General features: G+C 33.5%; 1 protein-coding gene across 2 annotated transcripts; it reads right to left on the bottom strand.

Moving 5' to 3' along the window:
- Positions 1–6445: 6445 nt before the first annotated feature.
- Positions 6446–20889, bottom strand: LOC145148825 (uncharacterized). Of its 2 annotated transcripts, none has more exons than XM_079075172.1 (10): positions 19739–20880; positions 19572–19619; positions 10387–11391; positions 9277–10170; positions 8839–8988; positions 8371–8477; positions 7675–8035; positions 7439–7540; positions 7233–7348; positions 6446–7000 (listed from the first exon to the last, which is right to left on the bottom strand). In XM_079075172.1, exons 1-10 carry the CDS (start codon positions 20669–20671, stop codon positions 6592–6594), a joined length of 4125 nt encoding a protein of 1374 aa, XP_078931298.1. In that variant the 5' UTR covers positions 20672–20880; the 3' UTR covers positions 6446–6591. The 2 variants fall into 2 exon arrangements, with proteins under 2 accessions (XP_078931298.1, XP_078931299.1); XM_079075173.1 differs by having other exon boundaries at positions 6891–7000; positions 7447–7540; positions 19739–20889.
- Between the last annotated feature and the right edge of the window lie 439 nt (positions 20890–21328).

Here is a 21328-nt window from a genome sequence, read left to right as displayed (position 1 = left end):
AGATCTTAAAAATCTAACCTCCTCCATTACCGGTCCAAAAATTGTTTGCAGATCTTGAAATCCTAACTTCGCCCATATGTAGAAATAATGGTGGGTGTTGTTGACTTTTTTCCAAATCTCATGGTGGTTGGTCATCAGCGGTGTTCTGAAAGAAGAAGACTGAAAGAAGACAAGAGTGGGTATAGGTAATCCGGTGGTGATCTAGATGACCTGAGAGAATAGAGAAATAGAGTAAGCGGTAGTCCGATGGTGGTTCATATGTTCTAAAAGAAGTAATAAACGACGTAGATGGTGTTCTAGATCGCCATAATTGTAGAGAGATTGAGGTGGTTTTTGGCGAAGTTATCGTGATTTATGGTGCGGTAGAACTAGGGCCACTAACAGGTGGACGGTGTTGAAAGGAGAGAGAGGGATGTTCGATTCTTGAGAGAGAGAGAGAGAGAGAGAGAGAGAAAGAGAGAGAGAGAGAGAGAGAGAGAGGAATAAGTGAGGGTTTGATGGTGTCGCCGGAGGAGTCTTGGATAGGCAGTGGTCGGTAGTTTCCGGTGGAGCGGCGGTGATAAGTGGTGGGTGAGGATTAGGTGTAGGTTGTAGACAGATGAAATGATAGACATATCGGTCAAAACGTTCATATGGTATTCTAAAGGGGGTAGGTGTATGTGGTGGACTTAAATAATTTATTAAAATAATGTTTAATAGATTAATAATAAATATGTGATAAATAAAGGTAAAGTAGTCTTTTCATGGTGTCAGGGATGAAATATGCAACTTTTTACGACATGAGGGACGGTCGGAGTGAAAATTTGAAAATAGAGACTGAACGTGTCTGCACGAGGGACTATTCGTGTAATTTACTCTTTAAAATAATAACATGTTGCCTAGAAAATACTTATCTAGTTGTGAGAAAAAAAACGATTTAAGGATAAATTTATAACAATGTTCCGTTTAAAAAAAAAACAAAAACAAAGCAGACACCCTCTTTTACTAATTTATTTGATTGCAAGGGCCTAATTTTTCATTTTCCTCGAGAGTTTTTGCAAAGAATTGAGGTGAGATTATGTAACCAAAGCTTGATTTAGTTGTTTGTTTAGCATTATATGTTAAGGTTGTAATGTTTCATTCTAGTTTGATGTTCCATTTTGTTGAAAGAACCCGCTTATAAAATATATTTCGAAATTTTTGTTTTTCAATTTATAATGTTGACATATTCCGTTTTGAGTTGATTTTTTCAACTTTTTTTGATAAAAAATGTTTTGGCAAGTGGAATGTGGTAATTAGTTAACATGATTACGTTGCCAAGCTGAACCTAAACAAAAATGGTTGCCAAGTCTATTGTTTTTCAGCTAGAAATTCTCAAAGAAACCAAAATGGATATTTGTTTCCCAATCAATAGTGGGCTGCGAAAAAATGAATCAAAGTGGGCCTAGCCCACGAATTAACCACGTAGGCGTTAGGCTTCTTGGGCGGTGCGACGGGTATCCGATCAGAGCGGCAGTCGGAACTGGGAAGGAAGGAATGGAGAGCATTAACGATATAATCTAATCCTACCTTTTTACATCTTTTTTCCCCCCAAAGAATCGGCTACAATTTCGAATTCATGGAAATTTCAATAATAGAAGAAGAGTCGTTAATATGTCGAGAACAAGATACCAACTGAAAGGTATGTATTGCTACCTTTCCTCACTTTCTTTGTCTATAGGTTTCCAACATTCCATTTAAGTTCATTCCTTATTTTACTATTTTTTTTTAAATCTTGATGAAATGCCCGAATGATATATATATATATATATATATATATATATATATATATATATATATATATATATATATATATATATATATATATATATATATATATATATATATATATATATATATATATATATAGAGGTTATTCTATTCAAACTAATTATTGTGTTATTGTATGCATAAATATGGACCAATCAATTTTACTTATTTTAAGAAAGTGATTAATATATATTATTGAATTAAATATAATTGAAAAATATCATCTTAATTAATTAGAAGGGTAATTTAGTCAAATAATATAGATTTAATAAAGGAAAATTGCATTTTTTAAGGGATCATAGATTCTATTAATTTTAAAAATCCGATTTTACGAATTATAATTCTTTTAATTCGGACATTCTGACATATGTTTATGAGTATATTCAAAAATAAAAATATTCTTGAACCATAAATAATAAAAATATTCTTGAACCTATTTCTTGATCATGAATTCAAAAACTTCCTGTAGAATAACAAATTCTTGAACAATCAATTGAAGAATAAAAACAAAAAATACATTATTTCTTAGAGAATACGGGTAACAATTGTTAAAAATTACATTTATTGTTAAAGAATAAAACTAAAAAAACTTTCAAAACGGGAAAGAAAACATCAAAATCTAACAACGACTAAAACATTCTAAAAAAATAATGTTGCTTAGAATCACTTTCACTTTTATGGTCCATTCTTCAAGCATTAACTTCTGTGCTTCCAACAGAATTGAAATTTGTAATTCAATTCCAACAGAATTAGAATTCGTGATTTCATTCCAATAGAATTGGAATCTCACCAATATCATCCATTTAATCATCTACATAAACATAGTTGATACCTTTTCAGAATTCAACATTGTCAAGATCTTGCACTGTCCACTTAAATGAAGTGTTAAATAAAAAAAACATAAATTGAAACATGACCCAATTCATAAAATGCAGCCAAAAATCAAGTTAAAAAAACATAAATTGAAACATGAATCAATTCAACTGGAAACGAAGGTTTGTGATTTTGACTCCAAAATCGGAACTCGTTGTTGCATTCTGATATGAACAGGTCTAGTATTCGCATAAATGTTTGAAATACCGATTCATAGTGTTCTTATACAGACAATTCTGAAACTGATTTCAAAGGATTCGAATTTAAGTGTTGATTTGGGATGCTCGACTCAGTATCGGCATTCACAGGTTCATAATCGGAAGTTGATCACAACAATCTTGATCGAATGTTCAAATCAGATTCGGAATTCCATCACTGATAGCAAAAACATTCCCATTATCCATTCGCATTTACAGAAGAAGCTTTGATCGGAATTTTTGTTGGAATCAAATTCGTCGGGACTCGGGAGTTCTTTGTTTTGGCATCTGCAATCGGAATTTACAAACGAAATTGAAGTCGAAATTGGCTCGTAAAATCAAATCTCGATGGGGTAACGGGCATTACATGGGTACCTGATTACGTACCATTGCTATCGGAATTTGGTTTGAAGGACTTTGACTTTCGAAAGTCAAAGAAACGTCGTTCATTAGATTGAACGAGGAAGATGACTTATGTTGCTTCTTCACTTCGTTGCTTCAGTCTCGTCGACCCCGGAGATGCTTCCTTAGCCTGCAATCGATCGACATCCATTGGACCTTGCAGCCGCTCCGTGCTTTCCTTCTCACCTTCATCGATGTATTTGGGGAAGTTGTTTATAAAAGGGGATAGATTAGGTTAAAATCAACTAGCATAATTATAGGAAAGTATTTGGGGAAGTTGTTTATAAAATTACCTAATTACCCTTATTTATTTATTTAATTATTTATTTATATTTTAAATTTTGATTGGCCCACATTTATGCATACAATAACATAATACTTAGTTTAAACAAAAGAACCTAGCTATATATATATATATATATATATATATATATATATATATATATACAGAGAGAGAGAGAGAGAGCTAGGTTCATTTGTTTAAACTAAGTATTGTGTTATCGTATGCATAAATGTGGGCCAATCAAAATTAAATATAAAATTAAATAATTAAATAAATAAATAAGGGTAATTTAGTCATTTGTTTAGTAAATTCCAAAAATAATCCCTATAATCATGGTAGTGACTAAATAAATAAGCGTGTCTTCCTCAATCTCCCACCAGATAAAGCCCTAGCATCCTATAGGGTATCGGCGCTTTTCCTAGAGCTGCTCAAACTCAAAATCAATCATCGGAAACTTCATCTGGGGATAAAGACGAGCATTCATCACTTAAAGCAGGATTAAGAAAAGTTAAGATCTTCAAGGAGTACGTCTCGATTAAAAGAGGCAAAAAAGCATCCGACGGTGAAGAAGGTGGAGATGATATTGACTTTGACCGGCGGCAAAAAGCTCTGATGAGTCTCTAGTTAACCTACCTCAGGTAATTCTTCCGGCTTCTGAGTTTGGGGACGACAGTTTTGCATCGATGTCACCATCACCCATTGCACATAGAAGCATACCGTCCTCTCGTTGCCACGCAGAGAAGCCCATCGTAGCTACTGCTTTCCCTTATTCACATTCAGTCTTCCCTTTGTCTACACCCCTCTCACTACCTTCTCCTTGTCATTCGAAAGGTAACATAATTATGTTTTTGTATTGAAACGTCTCAAAGGGAATTGTGTTTTTGCAATTACAATCTGGTAATGGCTTCCACACGAAGATTCTTCTTCTATGAGATTGAACCTTTAATTTTAATTTGGGGATCATTTAGTTCGTTATTGGAACTCCCTCCTTTCTTCAAATTCACGTCTATCTGGTTTATTCGTCCCTAACTTTTCATAATTTGCTAATTGTGTTTCTATTTGTTTGGCATTTGAAATTAGTTCAGTTTTATTCTCAACACCAGATGCAGGAGTGAGCAGTGAAACAGGTGTATGGGCGATGCAAGGTAATGATACAGTGTATTATTCCTACTTGCATTAGCCATTTATTTATAATATTTTGCGACAGATTTCTATAGTTTGAGGAAGGATGTTGAGGCAACCTCCAAACGTGTTGAAGAAATTAGGGCTTCTGCTGGTTTAGAGCAACTAGGAGAAGAAGTTGCTAAATTGGAAAAAGCAACAGGAAGTGATTCTTTTTGGGATGATCGTAGCTCAGCTCAACAAACACTTATGGACTTGCTTTCTGCATTCAGGTTTGAGTTTTTATCATTTTATTATTTTGTATCTCATTCAATGTATTTTTTGGGACTTGCTTTCTGCTTTCTGCATTCAATGTATTGCTGGAAGGGTATTTTTGTCCATGGGGTATTGCATATATGTTTTTCTCTTAAAATATGTCACGGTTTGGTGTTGCTTTGTTCAATTATTTGAATTGCTAATTCTTCTTGAAAATTGTTAAATTGCTTAGGGTGTTATATAGTTTTAGGGATCAAATTGTTAAATCACTTATTAAAGAATATGAGCTTTTTATTTTTTGTTGTTTACACATTTATTTCATAAAATTCATGAATATGTGTTTGTTTTGTTACATATATGTTTCATAAAACTTGAATATGAACTGCAGTTTTACGAGGTGAAAGATTGACTATGTCATAAATATAGAAGCAAGAATCAAGTTTACCCATCTCTAGTGGTGTTCTTTGGCAGGAAAACAGAATTGGGTATGTTTCTTTTGATTGGGTTTTACTAGTTAAATAGATAAAAAAAAATCAATTCTCTTGATGATCTTATTGTATAGTTGTGAATTTTGATAGATATGGAGTACATTGTGATCTAAGGGAAAGAAAACATAAACGTGTGGTACAATTCTTGAGATTGACATGAAGAAGATAAAATGAATCATGAATTCCAATTCTGTTGGAATGGAATCATGAACTCCAATTCTGTTGGAATGGAATCATGAATTGCAATTCTGTTGGAATCTAAACTACAATTTGGTTTTGTTTTCACAGAATTTGATGCTTGAAGAACGGACCGCAAAATTGAAAGTGATTCTAAGCAACATTATTCTTTTAAAATGTAGTAGTGTCGTTGTTAGATTTTGATGTTTTCTTTCCGGTTTTGAAAGTTTTTTTAGTTTTATTCTTTAACAATAAATGTAATTCTTAACAATTGTTACCCGTATTCTATAAGAAATAATGTATTTTTTGTTTTTATTCTTCAATTAATTGTTCAAGAATTTGTTATTCTACGAGAAGTTTTTAAAGTTATGATCAATAAATAGGTTCAATAATATTTTTAAAATTAATAGAATCTATGATCCTTTAAAATAGAATCTATGATTAAAAGAATTATAATTCTGTCAGAATATCCGAATTAAAAGAATTATAATTCGTAAAATCGGATTTTTAAAATTAATAGAATCTATGATCCCTTAAAATATGCAATTTTCTTTTATTAAATCTATATTAATTGACTAAAATATCCTTGTAATTAAATTAGATGATATTTTTCAATTATATTTAATTCAATAATATATATTAATCACCTTCTTAAATAAGTAAAATTGATTGGCCCACATTTATGCATACAATAACACAATAATTACTTTGAATAGAATACCATATTTCTTGTATGGTAATACCTTATTTTCTGTATGGTTTGCTTTCATCCTACAGTATTTTGTTGATATTGTAGTGTAGTAACCTTTACTTTGATTTTGATCCTACTCTTATTAGGTGTGTACATACAACATGTAATATACATAGTATAGAAGCACATATTATACCCAACTGAGCGTGTCAGTGACAAAGATGAACACATGTTTTAAAGGATAATGAGAAAGTAGAGTTGTATAAGGAAAAATTACATAATCAACACTAACATCTCTAAAATGAAGTTATCTGCTTACATCGGCCGAAACTCGAGGCTGCTTATAATGAGTCCAGACATAGTTCCTTCATAACTTATCAGCTTCAAATTGATAGAAACACAATCATCTCGAAGCTTATTACTTGAGTTGAATTTCCACACATTAATCTCCCTCCATCCATCTTCTCTCTCAACTGGAACCCGATCAGTATCATTGACATTACATGGGCTTGGGGATCTAAAATAAACAATTCCCTTCTCTTTGTTTTGGCGTTGTTGGAGTAAATCTCGTACTATTACAGGGCAATGCAAGCCATGGCATTTTTTTGAAAGCTTGAACACAAGGTAACATGAGTATTTTGTATCTGCTGACAACCTTTGACTTTCAATCTTGCACTTGATATGAAACATTTGTTGTCGTTGAAGCTCAATCGCATTTTGGAATCTGAATATGTATATATGATATGTGTATTAAGTACTTCTTGGAGACATAACAAATAGAAAGCTATATCGATATAGGGACTTGGTAGTTTATCAAGATTGTGAGCAATTTTCAACTATTTAAGTAAGCAAAACAGAGGCCAAAGTAAACTTCTTTCATATAATGTACACATTGATATTCTTAATGGTTACAACAAGACAATGTAACTGAAAATAGTTATGAAAAAAACACAAACCTTGACTGGGTTGAGGGTATCGGATCAAAAAACTTCACATCAGACGATTGGTAAAGAGCATCCTTTGCTGAAAGCATATAATGCTTCTGTTTGTTCACATCGTTTAGCGAGAACAACTGTCATAAAAGTCAACATAATTTATCAGCATAATCTCAGGAAATATTTTTAATTTACGACTCATAAAAGATGATAGAAATTCAAAGGACCTTTTCACCTTTGTCATAGTTTTGTTGCACCTGGTCCATGTACAAGTCTGATTTCAATACTTGTTGTGCTTCCTTTAATTCCTTAATTTCTTCATGTTTCACCTATATAAAAATTGTGACACAATGTTAGATAGTGTAACCTAGAACATAAAAATGTGGTCGATGCATCTTTTTCTGTTTCAAAATTTATAAAATCTTGAATGGGAACTAATTAAAGAATATCTGAAAAAACTTGCATTATCAATGGCTCGAAACTCAATGCCTTCAATATGGATGACACGGCTTTCACAATAGCATCTTTGAAAACTCTCAAGTAGAAATTCAAAATCAGTATCTTCTTTGTGATTTAAGAATTGACACAATTCAATCATCATCCAATCATCTTCTCTCCATATGGCAAAATATGCATGTAAGGTTTCACTCCCCTTTTTGTACTTGAGGTTCACGTACATCCGTTTAACTTTTGATTTTGTTGGACCAGAAAATCTAAAGACAAGATAAACGCCATAATTGACATCCGGAGACAAAAATTGAGGTTTTATCTTTATTTGGATATTAAGATTCGAGATGTCTAACATCTCTGCTGCTTTATGAAACCTGCACATGTGAAAAAATATTATAGTCTAAATTTTTAATAGCCTTTAGGCCCCAATTCTTAGGGATTCTACCAATAGTTTTGTGATTAATGAAATGGTCATTAGTTTATGACTTAGGATGAGCTTACTTGTAAACAACCTAATCCCCACATCTATGGATCCAAATAATTAAGAACCTAAATGTCATAAAATACATTTTTTTTTGGTAACATTTGTCAAAAGCTTCTTAATAGCGAATTATAACTTGTATATATGGTGAGTTGTACAAGTTACATTTAACATTGGTGTATATAGGAGCACCCATAAAAAACCACATAGAGGGAAAGAGAGAGTAACCTAGATTGTGGAACATATCGCCGTTTACGTGACCAACGGTTTTTGTATGAAAAGTTTCTGGCTGATAACATTTCATTTCTTCCTCCATTTTTTCCAATTGAAAACCACTGTTATACAAAACAAACAAATCAAATCATTTTCTATTATGTATACAGGCATGTATAATTTTGGACTACCAGTTGAGATCAATGACATGAACCAATAAACATTAGTTTTTATAAGAGCTGGCATAGATTATTAGCTTTCATGATTAGTAATTGCCATTGATTTTGTGTAACTCCTTAGAATCCTAGAGTTGAATATTCTTTCAAATTAAATATATACTCACAGTAAGATATTTAATGAGAACATAGACAAACATAATCCAAAACTGTTTTTGTAATAAAAACAACTTTGTAAAGAACAAAACAAGCATGAAACTCAAAACATATGAAATAAAATGAGATGGAAAAATAAGATAATTATTACCACGTTGCCCTCTTGAACGAGGATTCCTTTCAAGAGCATATTGTAGATATCTTTTTTCTTTGACATAGAGTAGACGTCGGGGGTTTTTGACATCAGTATTATTTCTTTGTAGTCTTTAGGCAGTTTGGGCTCCCACATTTCATAATCTTCCTATATATAAATTATAACATTTGTAAATTTGTATTTAGGAAATTTGATTGTCATCATATGACATGTCAACAATTTTTTACTTCGAAAATTACAAATTAAAAATATACAGGAAAAAGTAGCTTTCAGTTAAAATCTTCTACTTATAGCTTACAAAATTATTTTACATTTCTTTAGAGAATTAAATATTATTCTGCCTAAAATATACATATTCCATGAAACCATATCATTGTTAGCTTGTATCATTGAAATTATAAGATAACCAGTTTTAAAACAATGAGAAGTACTTACTTGGAATTCCAATGCTTTCTTAAGTTGTATTAACACTTCACCTGCCGTTGGCCTTTCTTCTCTCTTGTCATGTAAGCATTGAAGGGCAATTCTCTGAAATTCACTCAAAGATTGTGGCACAGTTTGTTCCTTAATACCCTCAAACACCAACTCATCAAGTTTTCCTTCTCGATAATAGTCTTTAACCAACGAGGTTAACTCATTATCATGAGAGTAGTTGTTAGACGTTGAATACCCATACAAGATTTCAAATAAAACCAATCCAAATGAAAATATATCAGATTCTTTGGTTAAGGTACCCTTTACACGATACAACGGGTCAAGGTATTTAACTGGGCATGAACTATCACATATGTCAAACTCAACCTCGTTGTCCATTGAAGTTACAAGGGAAAGTCCAAGATTAGAAATTCGTGCTTTCCAATCATCACTTAATAGAATGCTAAAGCTTGTGATGCTCCTATGCACCACCAATTCGTGTGTTGTATCACCTCCATGAAGGAAATCCAACCTCGTTGCAACATCAATGCATATCTCAAGTCGTTTCTTCCATGTAAGATTTATGTCTTTTAAATACCTATCAAGACTTCCTTTAGATGCATTCTCATAAAGAATGATTCTTTCATCCATTTCGTTGCAATAGCCTACAAGACCGATGATATTCTTATGCTTATACCCGTGGAGAATCTTAAGCTCTGTGAAAAACTCATGTTCTATAAAATTATTATCCTCATTGTCCAACCGCTTTGCAACAATCATGGTACTTCCATTAGCATTTAAAACTTCTCCTTTGTATATCCCCCAACATTCTTCTTCTCCAAGGCTATTGCTGAAGTTTTCTGTTGCCAATTTTATGTCTTCAAGTGAAAATTTGAGGTTGTCCGTTTGGTTTTCCTATAAATCACGACACTCATCATCAATCGATCCAACTTAATAATCAAAATTAAATTAGAATTCTTCTTTAAAATTTCTTTAAATCAGTAATCATCAATTTAGATTCTCGGTCCCAAATTTCATGCAAATATTTTGATGTGTTTCTAGACTACTTGCTACTACGTACGATCAAGAATATAAAGTGAAGTAATATGATAATTTAAAATATGAACTTACTTGAAAAGATAATGCTTTCTTAAGTTCCTCGATGACGACTTCCATTGTTGGACGTTCAGCTTGAGTTTCTGCCAAACACTTGTATGCAATTTCTGAAAATGTGGCTAAAGAATCTTCATTGAGTCCTCTATTTTGAGTAAAAAATATTTCATCACTTTCTTCCGTCAGGTTGGGATCTCTCATTTCCTTAAGTGTTCCTTCCTGGAAGCGTCGTCGTGCGATGGGTCCCAGTCCTTTTACATCCTCCTCCAAATAAATTGGATCATATGCCACCCTTCCACACAAGATCTCAAATAAAACTACACCCAAATAATACACATCTGTTTCCTTTTTGAACTTACCTGTCTTCAAATATTCTGGATCCAAGTACACTTCTGTACCAGCAACATTGATGCTATTGAGAGTACTTGCTTGGTGATTCAAAGGGTGGAATTTGGAGAGCCCAAAGTCAGCAATCTTTGCCTCCCAATTCTCATCTAAAAGTATGTTGGCGCTCTTTATATCCCGGTGTATTATCTTTTGTTTGTCCTCCGTGCTACTGTGAAGGTACTCCAATCCATGTGCAATATCAATGCATATTCTTATACGTTGCAACCAGGTAAGGTTAGTCATGTTATTGATGCTTCCTAAGTAATCATCGAGGCTTCCATTAGAAACATACTCATAGACAAGGGTCTGTTGGGGACCTTCATCACAAAATCCCAAAAGAGAGACTATGTTGCGATTCTTACAACTACTAAGCATTTCAATTTCAGCAATGAACCCATCTTCACCCTGCTTGTCTGCTCTACTAAAGATGCGCTTTATAGCTACAGTTTTATCCTTATTAGGAAATTCACCCTCATTCTTCTCTTCTATTTTCGAATAACTTTTCCCATCAAATTGAAGCCTCGCTTTGTACACTTTGCCATATCCTCCCGAACCGATGCAAAATTTTTCAGAAAATTCCTCTGTGGCAAACTCTAAATCACTTAGTTTAATCTTCAAGTGTTCAAAATCATTCCCCTGCAACATTATGTGTCAAGTGAAAGGAAGAGGGTTATTAGTTGTATAATAGAACTCCATATCTTTAACCCACACATATTAATGATTTCTTCAACATATACATGCATGGTAGGAAGAAATAAAACTAAAATAAACTAACTAACATTCTGGCATTTGTAATTTGTTGATTGCTTCTTATAATAGTAAGAAACTAAAAATAGCATCAAAGAATAATTGTAAATCCATTTGACTTTTACTCTTAGTATTTTCCTTCATGTTTGAAGGAGGAAAACAATAGTTAAAATAAATTTAGCAACTTTTACTCTTTAGCCTCTATATTTGAAGGAAAAAACCAAGAGAAAGTTTTTTCATACTAACCCAATAATTACACCCTTAGGATTTTGCATATATGGAAGTCTTTATTTATATGAGAATGACATCAAAGGTTTATTTAGGAAATGTGGGATTAATGCAATACCATCATATGCAAAATGAGGTTGTATACTCTCTATACACCAATCCCACAACGTCATAGATAGAAATATGGATCTTAATCATATCATCATACTACACTATAAATGATGTATTTTTTCTATAAATCATATATATTTGAAACCTCCATTACATTTCAGTTTCAATTTAATATAATTAATTTATTAATTTAAAATATGTTATTAAATACAAAAATATTATCGTATTAATGGTAGACTTTAGAAAGGACTATTATGACACTTATTTGTTATTTTAAATATTATGTTAAATCCAAAACATAAGTCAAAATATAAAATAAGTTTAATTTTTTTTATTCAAATACTATTTTTCAAAATAGTTAAAAAAAAGGTTTAAATATTGTAAATGTAAAACCACAAGTCAAACTAAATAAAAAAATTATATAAAAAAAACTTTTTGATTACAATTCATTTTTTTTCCAAATAAGTGGTTTTTAATTAATTAACATAAAAATTACACTGCGTTAACTTACAAACAAAGGTTCATATATCAATTAACCATAATGATGAAATTTAAAAAAAAAACAATAGATAAATAGTTTCTAAATTAATCAATCATAACGTTAAATTGTAATACTAAATCGAAAACCATGTTTAATAAATTTTATTGTATGATATGATTCTGATATATGTATATTTTATAATTTGTTCAAAATAATTACAAGTTCATATATCAGCTTAGTATAAATATTATTATTTTATTGTTAATGACTTATTATTTTCAACATGTATATGCAAAAAACTTAATTGTATAGTTTTATCCTGCGCAATACACAAATATTCGCTTAGTATGTTTTATAAAAGATGGAAAAGCATCATCATAGATAGCAATATTTGCTTCTTGGGCCTTTTCCAAGGCCTTGTCACATTTCCAACTAAAGAAATTTGAAGGCATTGTGGGCTCCTACCTAATGGTTACTCATTGGACCAGCCCCTCGTTTTGGTGATTACCAAGATGTTTGAAGAATGGAGAACCAATACTATGATACCGATCTATAAAAACAAATAGATGCCCAAGGTTGCAATAACTATAGAGATATTAAGTCATTTACACATATATCATTCTAAGAAACTATATGCGTGAGAGAGTTTGTGTAGCATTGTGGTTGTTTCATGAAATTAATTTGGTTTTATGTTAGAGAGGCCGATGATTGAATCAAACAAACTCCTTAAATTCCTTATCGAGAATGTAGAGAAAGAAATAGTAATATCTATATAGTGTTCATCGACTTAGAGAAGACAGACAACATAATATATGTAGAGACGGTTTGGAAAAACCTTGGAATCTAAAAGGATTAAAGGGAAATATATCGGGGCTATTTGAGATATGTATTATCTAACTACAGTTTGTTCTTGAATCCCTATGTGACACACATAGTCAATCTTGTTGGAAATTTGGGTTTATCGAGGTTGAGTTGTTAGTCCATATATCTTTGCTTTGATTTTTGAAGATATATTCTATGAGATTCAATGGTAAGTTGGCGTATATTAATTTCTTGATAACGTTTGTCAGTAAATGTCAGTAGGACTGAGTTAAATGCTAGTTTCGATGTCTTGAAGACATCATTGGGAGAAAAGTCTGTTATAGATCAACATTGTTAATACGTAGTGTCTTTGGTGCAATTTGAGTGAGATTGAAATGATGGAGTAAGTATAAGTATTATGGAGAAAGTTCTTCCCCTAAATGAGACCTTCAAGTACTTGGTGCCTATGATCCACAATAGAGGGGGATGATGTAGATGTTACAATCCCTTCTTGATCCCATTAGCCGATGAAGTTTACTGTTATTTTAACATCTAAATGTGAATCCAAATATGTCATTAATTGTTGAAGTATCAAAGCCAACTATATAGATTAATTGGTTTGAAGATAATTCGATGGATAGGATGCTACCACGTAAATCATGTCGAGGATTATTACAAAGAAAGAGGTTTTTTGTGGAACCCATGTTGCACCTTGAGAGGCAACATCGTGAAGGCCATGATAATCCTATTTATACACACTGAAGGGATTTGTTTCCTCCCCATTATGTCCTAGACATACAGCTTATATTCGAGTTCTTCGACAGTCGATTGGTTGTCAGAGCGTAGCTCACACACGTTGGAGTAGCCTCTAGATTTTCATACCTTGCCTCTCGATCTCAATATTCCGCCTCTTGATCTTGACCGCATGAATATCTATCCATTGTAGCTTGGAATTGATATCGAATGATGTTGAAATTATGGAGCCGAGTGACAAGTTGCAAGGATGAAAATAATACACATAAGAATAAAATCAATTCTTCAATAATTCTTAAAATTCTTGTAATTTTTTTTGCATAACTCAACCTTAATAAGCAGCCTATTTACATTAGCTTAACTCCTTAAGAAACCTAAAGGCATATTATAGTAGTAGGATATATATATATATATATATATATATATATATATATATATATATATATATATATATATATATATATATATATATATATATATATATATATATATATATCCTACTACTATAATATGCCTTTAGGTTTCTTAAGGAGTTAAGCTAATGTAAACATTAAAATTACTTCCAATATCAAAAAGGACTAAAAAGGTGAAACGATACGATTCTTGTTGGGCTCAACACACTGTCAGATGGGTTCTAGAGGAACGATGCGCCCAAGGGGGCGAGACCAGTGTAGGGATGAGCGTATAACCCATTGAACCAGACCGGACCCAAAACGAACCGAAAATACATCTAACCGGGCCGGTTTTCGGTTTCAATTTTTAACAAAAATTGGCTTTCGGGTTAGGACCAGACCGTACCCGAAAGTTGCGATTTTACCTGGACCTAGGGGGAAGGTTGGGTGTAGCCTTGGATGTTTTCTTCCATCGTAGATAATTGTAACATCCCAACCGTCAGGTATCATTAATTTTCCATTTAGATTTCATGTTTAAGGTCTACTCGACGAGTTGACGCTATGACTCGTCGAGTAGCAGCGGGCTAGGACATGTCATTTAATGAGTGACTCGTCGAGTCGGCATGGGGGACTCGACGAGTAGGAGCTGGCAGTGGAAACCCTAAGTTTCAGGATTTTTGCACCCTATATATTGGACCATTAGCCCCTCCCACTGTCCTCTATCACCCCTTGAGAGCCAGAAACCCTAATTTCTGTGAGTGTGAGCTTGGAGAGTGTTTTGGAGCTTTGAGAAGTGATTTTTGTGAAGGAAACTTGTAGATCAAGAGGCTAGCATCAAGGATTTCGTGTGGATCCAAAGTCTACTTCAGTTTGGGCACACCTTGGAGGTAATAAGCTGTTACCTTGACCTCTTTTCTTCTAGAATCATTCATATGTGAAAACTAGGGCTTTCTTTAGTTATTCATGAAGGGATTTTGGTATGGGAGCTAGATCTGAAGTTGAAACTTCAGATCTGAACCTCTTTTGAGTCCTAAGTCCATAAAGTTACCAGCTCTTGCAAGGATGAGACTCTCCTAAGGTGTAAAGCTCCATTAGAAGCTTAGATTGGTCATTTAGAACCTTTAGGGCCTTGCATTCATGTAAAGATTGCAACTTTACGTGATAAACATGCCTTAGAAGCTTGGATCTGTGATCTGGAACCTTGGCATGGCTTAAAAAGTGTCTGCATGGATGAAGGTTTGCAAGGACTCGGCGAGTTGCATAGTCAACTCGGCGAGTCATATGAAGATGGCCATGAACTCGTCGAGTTGATGAACAACTCGGCGAGTCCGATGAAGATTGCCTTGGGCTCGACGAGTCAGTCGACTGACTCGGCGAGTCGGCTAGGGTTTCCCTCAACCTTCGGACATGTATGAACTCGACGAGTTATAAACAAACTCGACGAGTCAACCTAGGATTTCACCACTTCTCGAGTTCAGGAAGAACTCGACGAGTCGGTGAACTGCACTCGACGAGTCGAGTCAACATGGACTGTTGACTTTGACTTTGGACTTTGACTTTGACCAAGGGTTGACCAGTTGACTTCTGAGGATATTATGGTAATTTGGAAATTTATGAAAAATGGTTGTATGGTAACTATAGGTGGTGGAGTTCGTGTTGGTGATCCGGGAGTTGAGCTTTCTAGTTTCAGACGACACTTGAGAGGTGAGTTCTCCTCACTATATCAACAGGGTCTACGACACCAAGGCCGACCCTTTATGATTTACTTCCTGGTTTAGGAAGGTTGCTATGTTAGATTTGATCCTGGTTTAAGATGGTTACTATGTTAGATTTCATCCTGGTTTAGGATGGTTGCTATGCTAGAGATCGGTTAGATTGGTATCCTGGTTATAGGATGGTTGCTATGTTATTGATCGGTTAGATCTACATGTTTACTTGTTTATATGTATGTGCACATGTTTGTTGGTTTGGGGAAAGGGTTGAGGCAGGTCTTGCTGTGTGCAGTAGGCCAAGACACCCTGGGCGGACCGGGTAGACTGCAGGCCCGGGCCGGGCAAATCTAGTCAGGCCGAAGGCCCAGCGAGCAGTCCGGATAGGCTGAAGACCCCGAGGAGGGCGGTCCAGACGTGCCGAGGGCTTGGAGAGCGGTCCAGATAGACTGAGGACCGGGATTCGGTTCAGTCAGACTGATGGCTCATTACGCATGCTATATTGTTTGATTATATGTTTATATGATATGATTATATCTGTATGGCGTTGGTATTTTGGGGGTAACTCACTAAGCCTTCGAGCTTACATTTATCGATTATTGTTTCAGGTACTTCTGATGATCGCGGGAAGGCAAAGGCGTGATCGTACCGCTCCTCACATTTTATGATTTTATGATTTAATCATGGGATACTCTGACAATATACTATTTTGAAAACAAGTTTGTAATAATCACGTGTTTTGAAATGTTTTAAAAAGTTTTAAATTGGCTTGAATTTTATGGGTGTTACAATAATGTTGGTGATTTGTATCATCAATATGTATTTGAGTGTAATAGATTGACTTGTTGACCAAAATCAATCTTGATGAATATTAAACAAGTAAGGAAGATGCAGAGTGCACACTTGTTTAAGTTTATTCGATATTCAAAGTAGACCGTCATTTAGGGGTGAAGCCCCTAAACGAACGGGGGTCCGGGGGCAGCACCCCTGGGAGCGGGGTCTAAGGGGCAGCCAGGGGGGTCGAGCTATTTTAGTGACAGTTTTTCAGACATACAACTGTCTTGTTGACAGTTTTCTGATGGAAAAGGTACTTAAGCAATTTTGGTTTTCATTTTATGGTACTCGTGAAAATCATATCAAATCATTCTTTGTTCTGTTCTCTCATTTCTGAGTTTTATCCGTTTAAAGATTGGGAGTACCACTCAAATACTTCAATCTGAAAGTGATATTCATGATTCTCAGATTTCCAAGTGCTATTATACCCCAAATTTCTAACAGATAATATATGAAGACTCAAGAAAAGAAAGAAATGATACTGTTGAAAAAATCCATGAAGGGAAGAAAGTGAAGATATCCATGTCAATGAGTGTTTTTTCTTAGTTGTGTTTGTTTGGCAATCGTATCCACATCCATTTATAGTGCAGCTTAAGATGACAATCAATGCACCTCATTTTAAAATAAAAAAGGTTGATGAACAGTCGCCGTCTCCATCGTGGACAATGTTGAATATGTGTATATATTGACTATGTTTTGTAAATTAGTATCAGTTGTATTGCTTTGCACCACAAAGTTGTTGATTCATTATATTTTAATAGATATACATTTATACTGATTAATTATTGCTTGGAAGTTGGCACCACAAAGTCGATTGAATAATAGATATATTGTATATAGCAATCTTGAAAATATTGAAAATTCGGGACTGTGTAAGATATGTCTAAAAATGTTAAGTTTACGTTTAATTTTTTTTTATTATTATTTTTTTATTTTTTGAATTTGTTACAGAGATAATGACTTAAAAGGGTAATATATTTTTTGATTTCTACATATTTATTTACTGAGTTTTTTTTCGTCCACATTACCCATTGAGCTTGTTAAACTGTACACATTCAGTCCTTATGACCGGTTACTCTACGTTAGCCGGGAAAAATGACTTAATAGGGTAATATATTTATCATTTTGTTCGCATTTAGTCCTTATTATTTTTGTGCACATTTGCTCCTTAGTATTTTTTTGTTTCAAAATAAGTCTTTTTTGTTTTTTATACACATTAAATACTTATGAATGATTTCTTTAGGCCTTTCTCACAACATTTTATGTGGGACAATCATTGATGAGGTGTTTTGGGTTGTTGATGTTTATGTCCATCGCGATCTCGACTGTTTGGTTGCGTAGGTCTTGTGGTTTGGCTTAGGTCTTGTATTCTGAACATTGTAACTTCTTCATACGATATCAGATTTTAACGGTCTTTATATCCACGTATTCGTTTTTTAGTCTACTACAACTTTCGTTAAGATTACTCCCGTTAAAATGTAATATATTTTTACTTACGATTTTATTAAAAAAAAACAGTCATACATGCATTTATAAAAAACGTATGGATATAAATATCGTAAGTAAAAATATATTACTTTTTAACGGGAGTAATTTAAACGAAAATTGTAGTAGACTAAAATACGAACGAATGGATATAAAGATCGTTAAAATCTGAGATCGTATGAAGAAGTTATGACGTTCAGAACACATGACCTAAGCAACCAAATAGTCGAGATCACGATCGACATAAACATCAAAAGCCCCAAACACCTCATTAATGATTATCTCACGTAAGATGTAATGAGAAAAACCTTAAGAAATCATTCATAAGTACTGAATAAGTACAAAAACAAAAATGACTTATTTTGCAAAAAAAATATTAAAGACTAAATGTGTACAAAAATATTAAGGACTAAATGTGTACAAAGTGAGAAATATATTACCCTATTAAGTCATTTTTACCGGCTAACCTGGAATAGCCGATCATAAGGACTGAATGTGTACAGTTTAACAAGTTGAAGGGGTAAATGTGGACGAAAAAAAAACTCAGTGACCAAATGTATACAAATCGAAAAATATATTACATTTTTAAATCATTATCCCTTTGTTACAGCTTATTACATGCATGTAAAATTTGGTATGCTATAAGGGCTAATAAATCAAAACGGGTAAAATAAATATTACACAATACTATTTTAGCACTTGGATGCATAAATCTTACTTGGTAAAAAATGCTCTAGTCACATAAGTGTAGGCTACAAAAATAATACTATCATATTCCATATCATATCCAATTAATACCATTTATTAAGTTGAAGGGACAAAGGGATATATGATGGTAGCAAATCAGAATTATGTTGAAGCGTCCAGCAAGTTATATGAAGCCCAAATAAATGGTCCAACAAATATTTAGCCCAACAAATAGTCTAATTCGGTCCAAAAACCGAACCCGGTTTGGGATCCGGGTTTGGACCGAACCCGGTTTGGGATCCGGAGCCTGAACCAACACACACCTAAATTGGTCCGGTTTTCGTTTAATGTAATTCAAGAATTTTGGGTTTCGGGTTTTCGGTCTTCGGTGCACCGACCGGGTAGGACTGTTGCATGCACCAGTAAGAAGGACGGTTGCGCCAATTGGATCTTTTAATCAGCCCGGACCAGATTGTCAAATATCCGTTTTGGTTGATGCTATAGGGTTCCATGCATCACTTTAACTCTTTAAGTAGGTTGAAAAGAAATATTTTAATTATTTTAGTTAAACCAAAAGAAATTAATTACCTTCAACCGATCCATCGATGTACCTTCACTTGCATCTCTTGAATGTTCCTTTAAATATCGATTGCAACAATTTGAGATAAATAAACATATAAATATATAAGGAACATATAAAATATTGTGTGAGATAGAACTGAACGAAAGTAAATATAAAAACCAGAAGGTCTTACATGATTTTCGAATTTCTTTTGAAGTTCCAACGCTTTCTCTAGACGTTTGACAATTTGATCCATATTTGGGCGTTGTGCTCGCTGCTCTTTCAAACAACAATATGCTGTTTCTGAGAAAATGTTGAATGATTGGTCATCCATTTCTTCCCTTAGATCAGTACTAATCATATCTTCCAGTGTTCCCTTTTCATAATGGAATTTTGCCGATTGTACTAATGACTCGTTCTCCTCATTCGGACTTGATGCTTCCCACCCAAACAAAACTTCAAATAGGACCACGCCGAAGGAGAATACATCCACCTTGTGGGTCACACCTTTAGTCTTTTCATATATTGCGTCCATATATCCTACTGTACCAGAATGTTTAGCATGGAGAAGACGATGCCTTTGAGCTACTGGAGTCCTTATAGAATTTCCAAAAAAAGTTATTTTGGGCTCCCAGTTTTCATCTAACAGAATTGAAGAGCTTTTGATGTTGCAATGTATGACACTATAATCACGCCCCTCCTCGTAATGAAGGTAGCTCAATCCATGCGCAACACCAACACATATCTGCAATCTTTTCATCCATGAGAGGCTTCTTGAGTCACTTAAATACATATCGAGACTTTTGTTGACCTCATACTTGGTTACGATGATAACCCAGTATGGATCCTCACAGAACCCAACAAAAGAGACAATATTTTTATGCTTCAGACCAGAAAGTATTAAAGCATTGGCCTCGAACTTGGAGATTCCTTCCGAAAGATGACGATCATATTCTTGTGCAACTATATCGATCAACTCTCCGGACCACAAAAGTTGTCCTCTGTAACTTACACATTCGTCATTTTCGCTAATGATATTTTCATCATCCATGTCATCGGTAGCCGATTCGATATGATCTTCATATGGGATTCGTAAGTGAGAAATCTTATTGAGTGCATAAGACATGATTTTCTTTTTATCAAATTAAAAAAGAAGGAAGAAAAGGAATTTGAAGGAAGAGGATACTTAGGCACTAAGCTAACACAATCACACAGACAAACTTACAGATATCAATTTATGTGTATATAAAGGCAACCCCATCTCCACCTTCTTCTTTTTTTCTTTTCTTTAATCAATCATAATAGAAGATCCACATATCATGCTTGCTACTTCACTTGAGGTTTTATTATAACTTTCTAACATACATTAACAGCACCCACGACGGTAGGTTCATTATTGACCGGTCCATGCCAGCTATCCTTGGAGCTCGATATCACAATTTTTTTAATTTTCATCTTCAATTATTTTAGACTATATTATAAATTTGGTCATTGTCAAATTGCCAACTGTCCTTGGTGATGAAGGTTCTTTTATATATATATATATATATATATATATATATATATATATATATATATATATATATATATATATATATATATATATATATATATATAATAGGTGTAAGACCCGTGTATTACACGGGTTTATTAAAAAAAATTAATATCAACTTATGAAATTAAACAATTTATTAAAATAATACTTTTACATAAATAAGTATGTAACTTGACTCAAAGTACTAAAAATTAGTAATAGCATATTCTAAATAATAGTTATAAATCA

This window comes from Lactuca virosa, chromosome 1 (genome assembly GCF_052849685.1).
Source record: "Lactuca virosa cultivar CGN04683 chromosome 1, Lactuca_virosa_CGN04683_v6, whole genome shotgun sequence".
Lineage (NCBI taxonomy): Eukaryota > Viridiplantae > Streptophyta > Magnoliopsida > Asterales > Asteraceae > Lactuca > Lactuca virosa.
The sequence above is the reverse complement of the archived record's forward strand: the minus strand, read 5'-3'. Positions and strand labels throughout refer to the sequence as shown.

What these genes read in the sequence shown, in the direction of transcription:
- LOC145148825 (XM_079075172.1), bottom strand. Translation starts at nt 20,671, where the DNA reads ATGTCTTATGCACTCAATAAGATTTCTCACTTACGAATCCCATATGAA. An exon ending in AAAAGAAATTCGAAAATCAT is followed by an intron (nt 19,620 to 19,738) that starts GTAAGACCTTCT and finishes CGATATTTAAAG; the next exon opens with GAACATTCAAGAGATGCAAG. An exon ending in CATCGATGGATCGGTTGAAG is followed by an intron (nt 11,392 to 19,571) that starts GTAATTAATTTC and finishes ATAATGTTGCAG; the next exon opens with GGGAATGATTTTGAACACTT.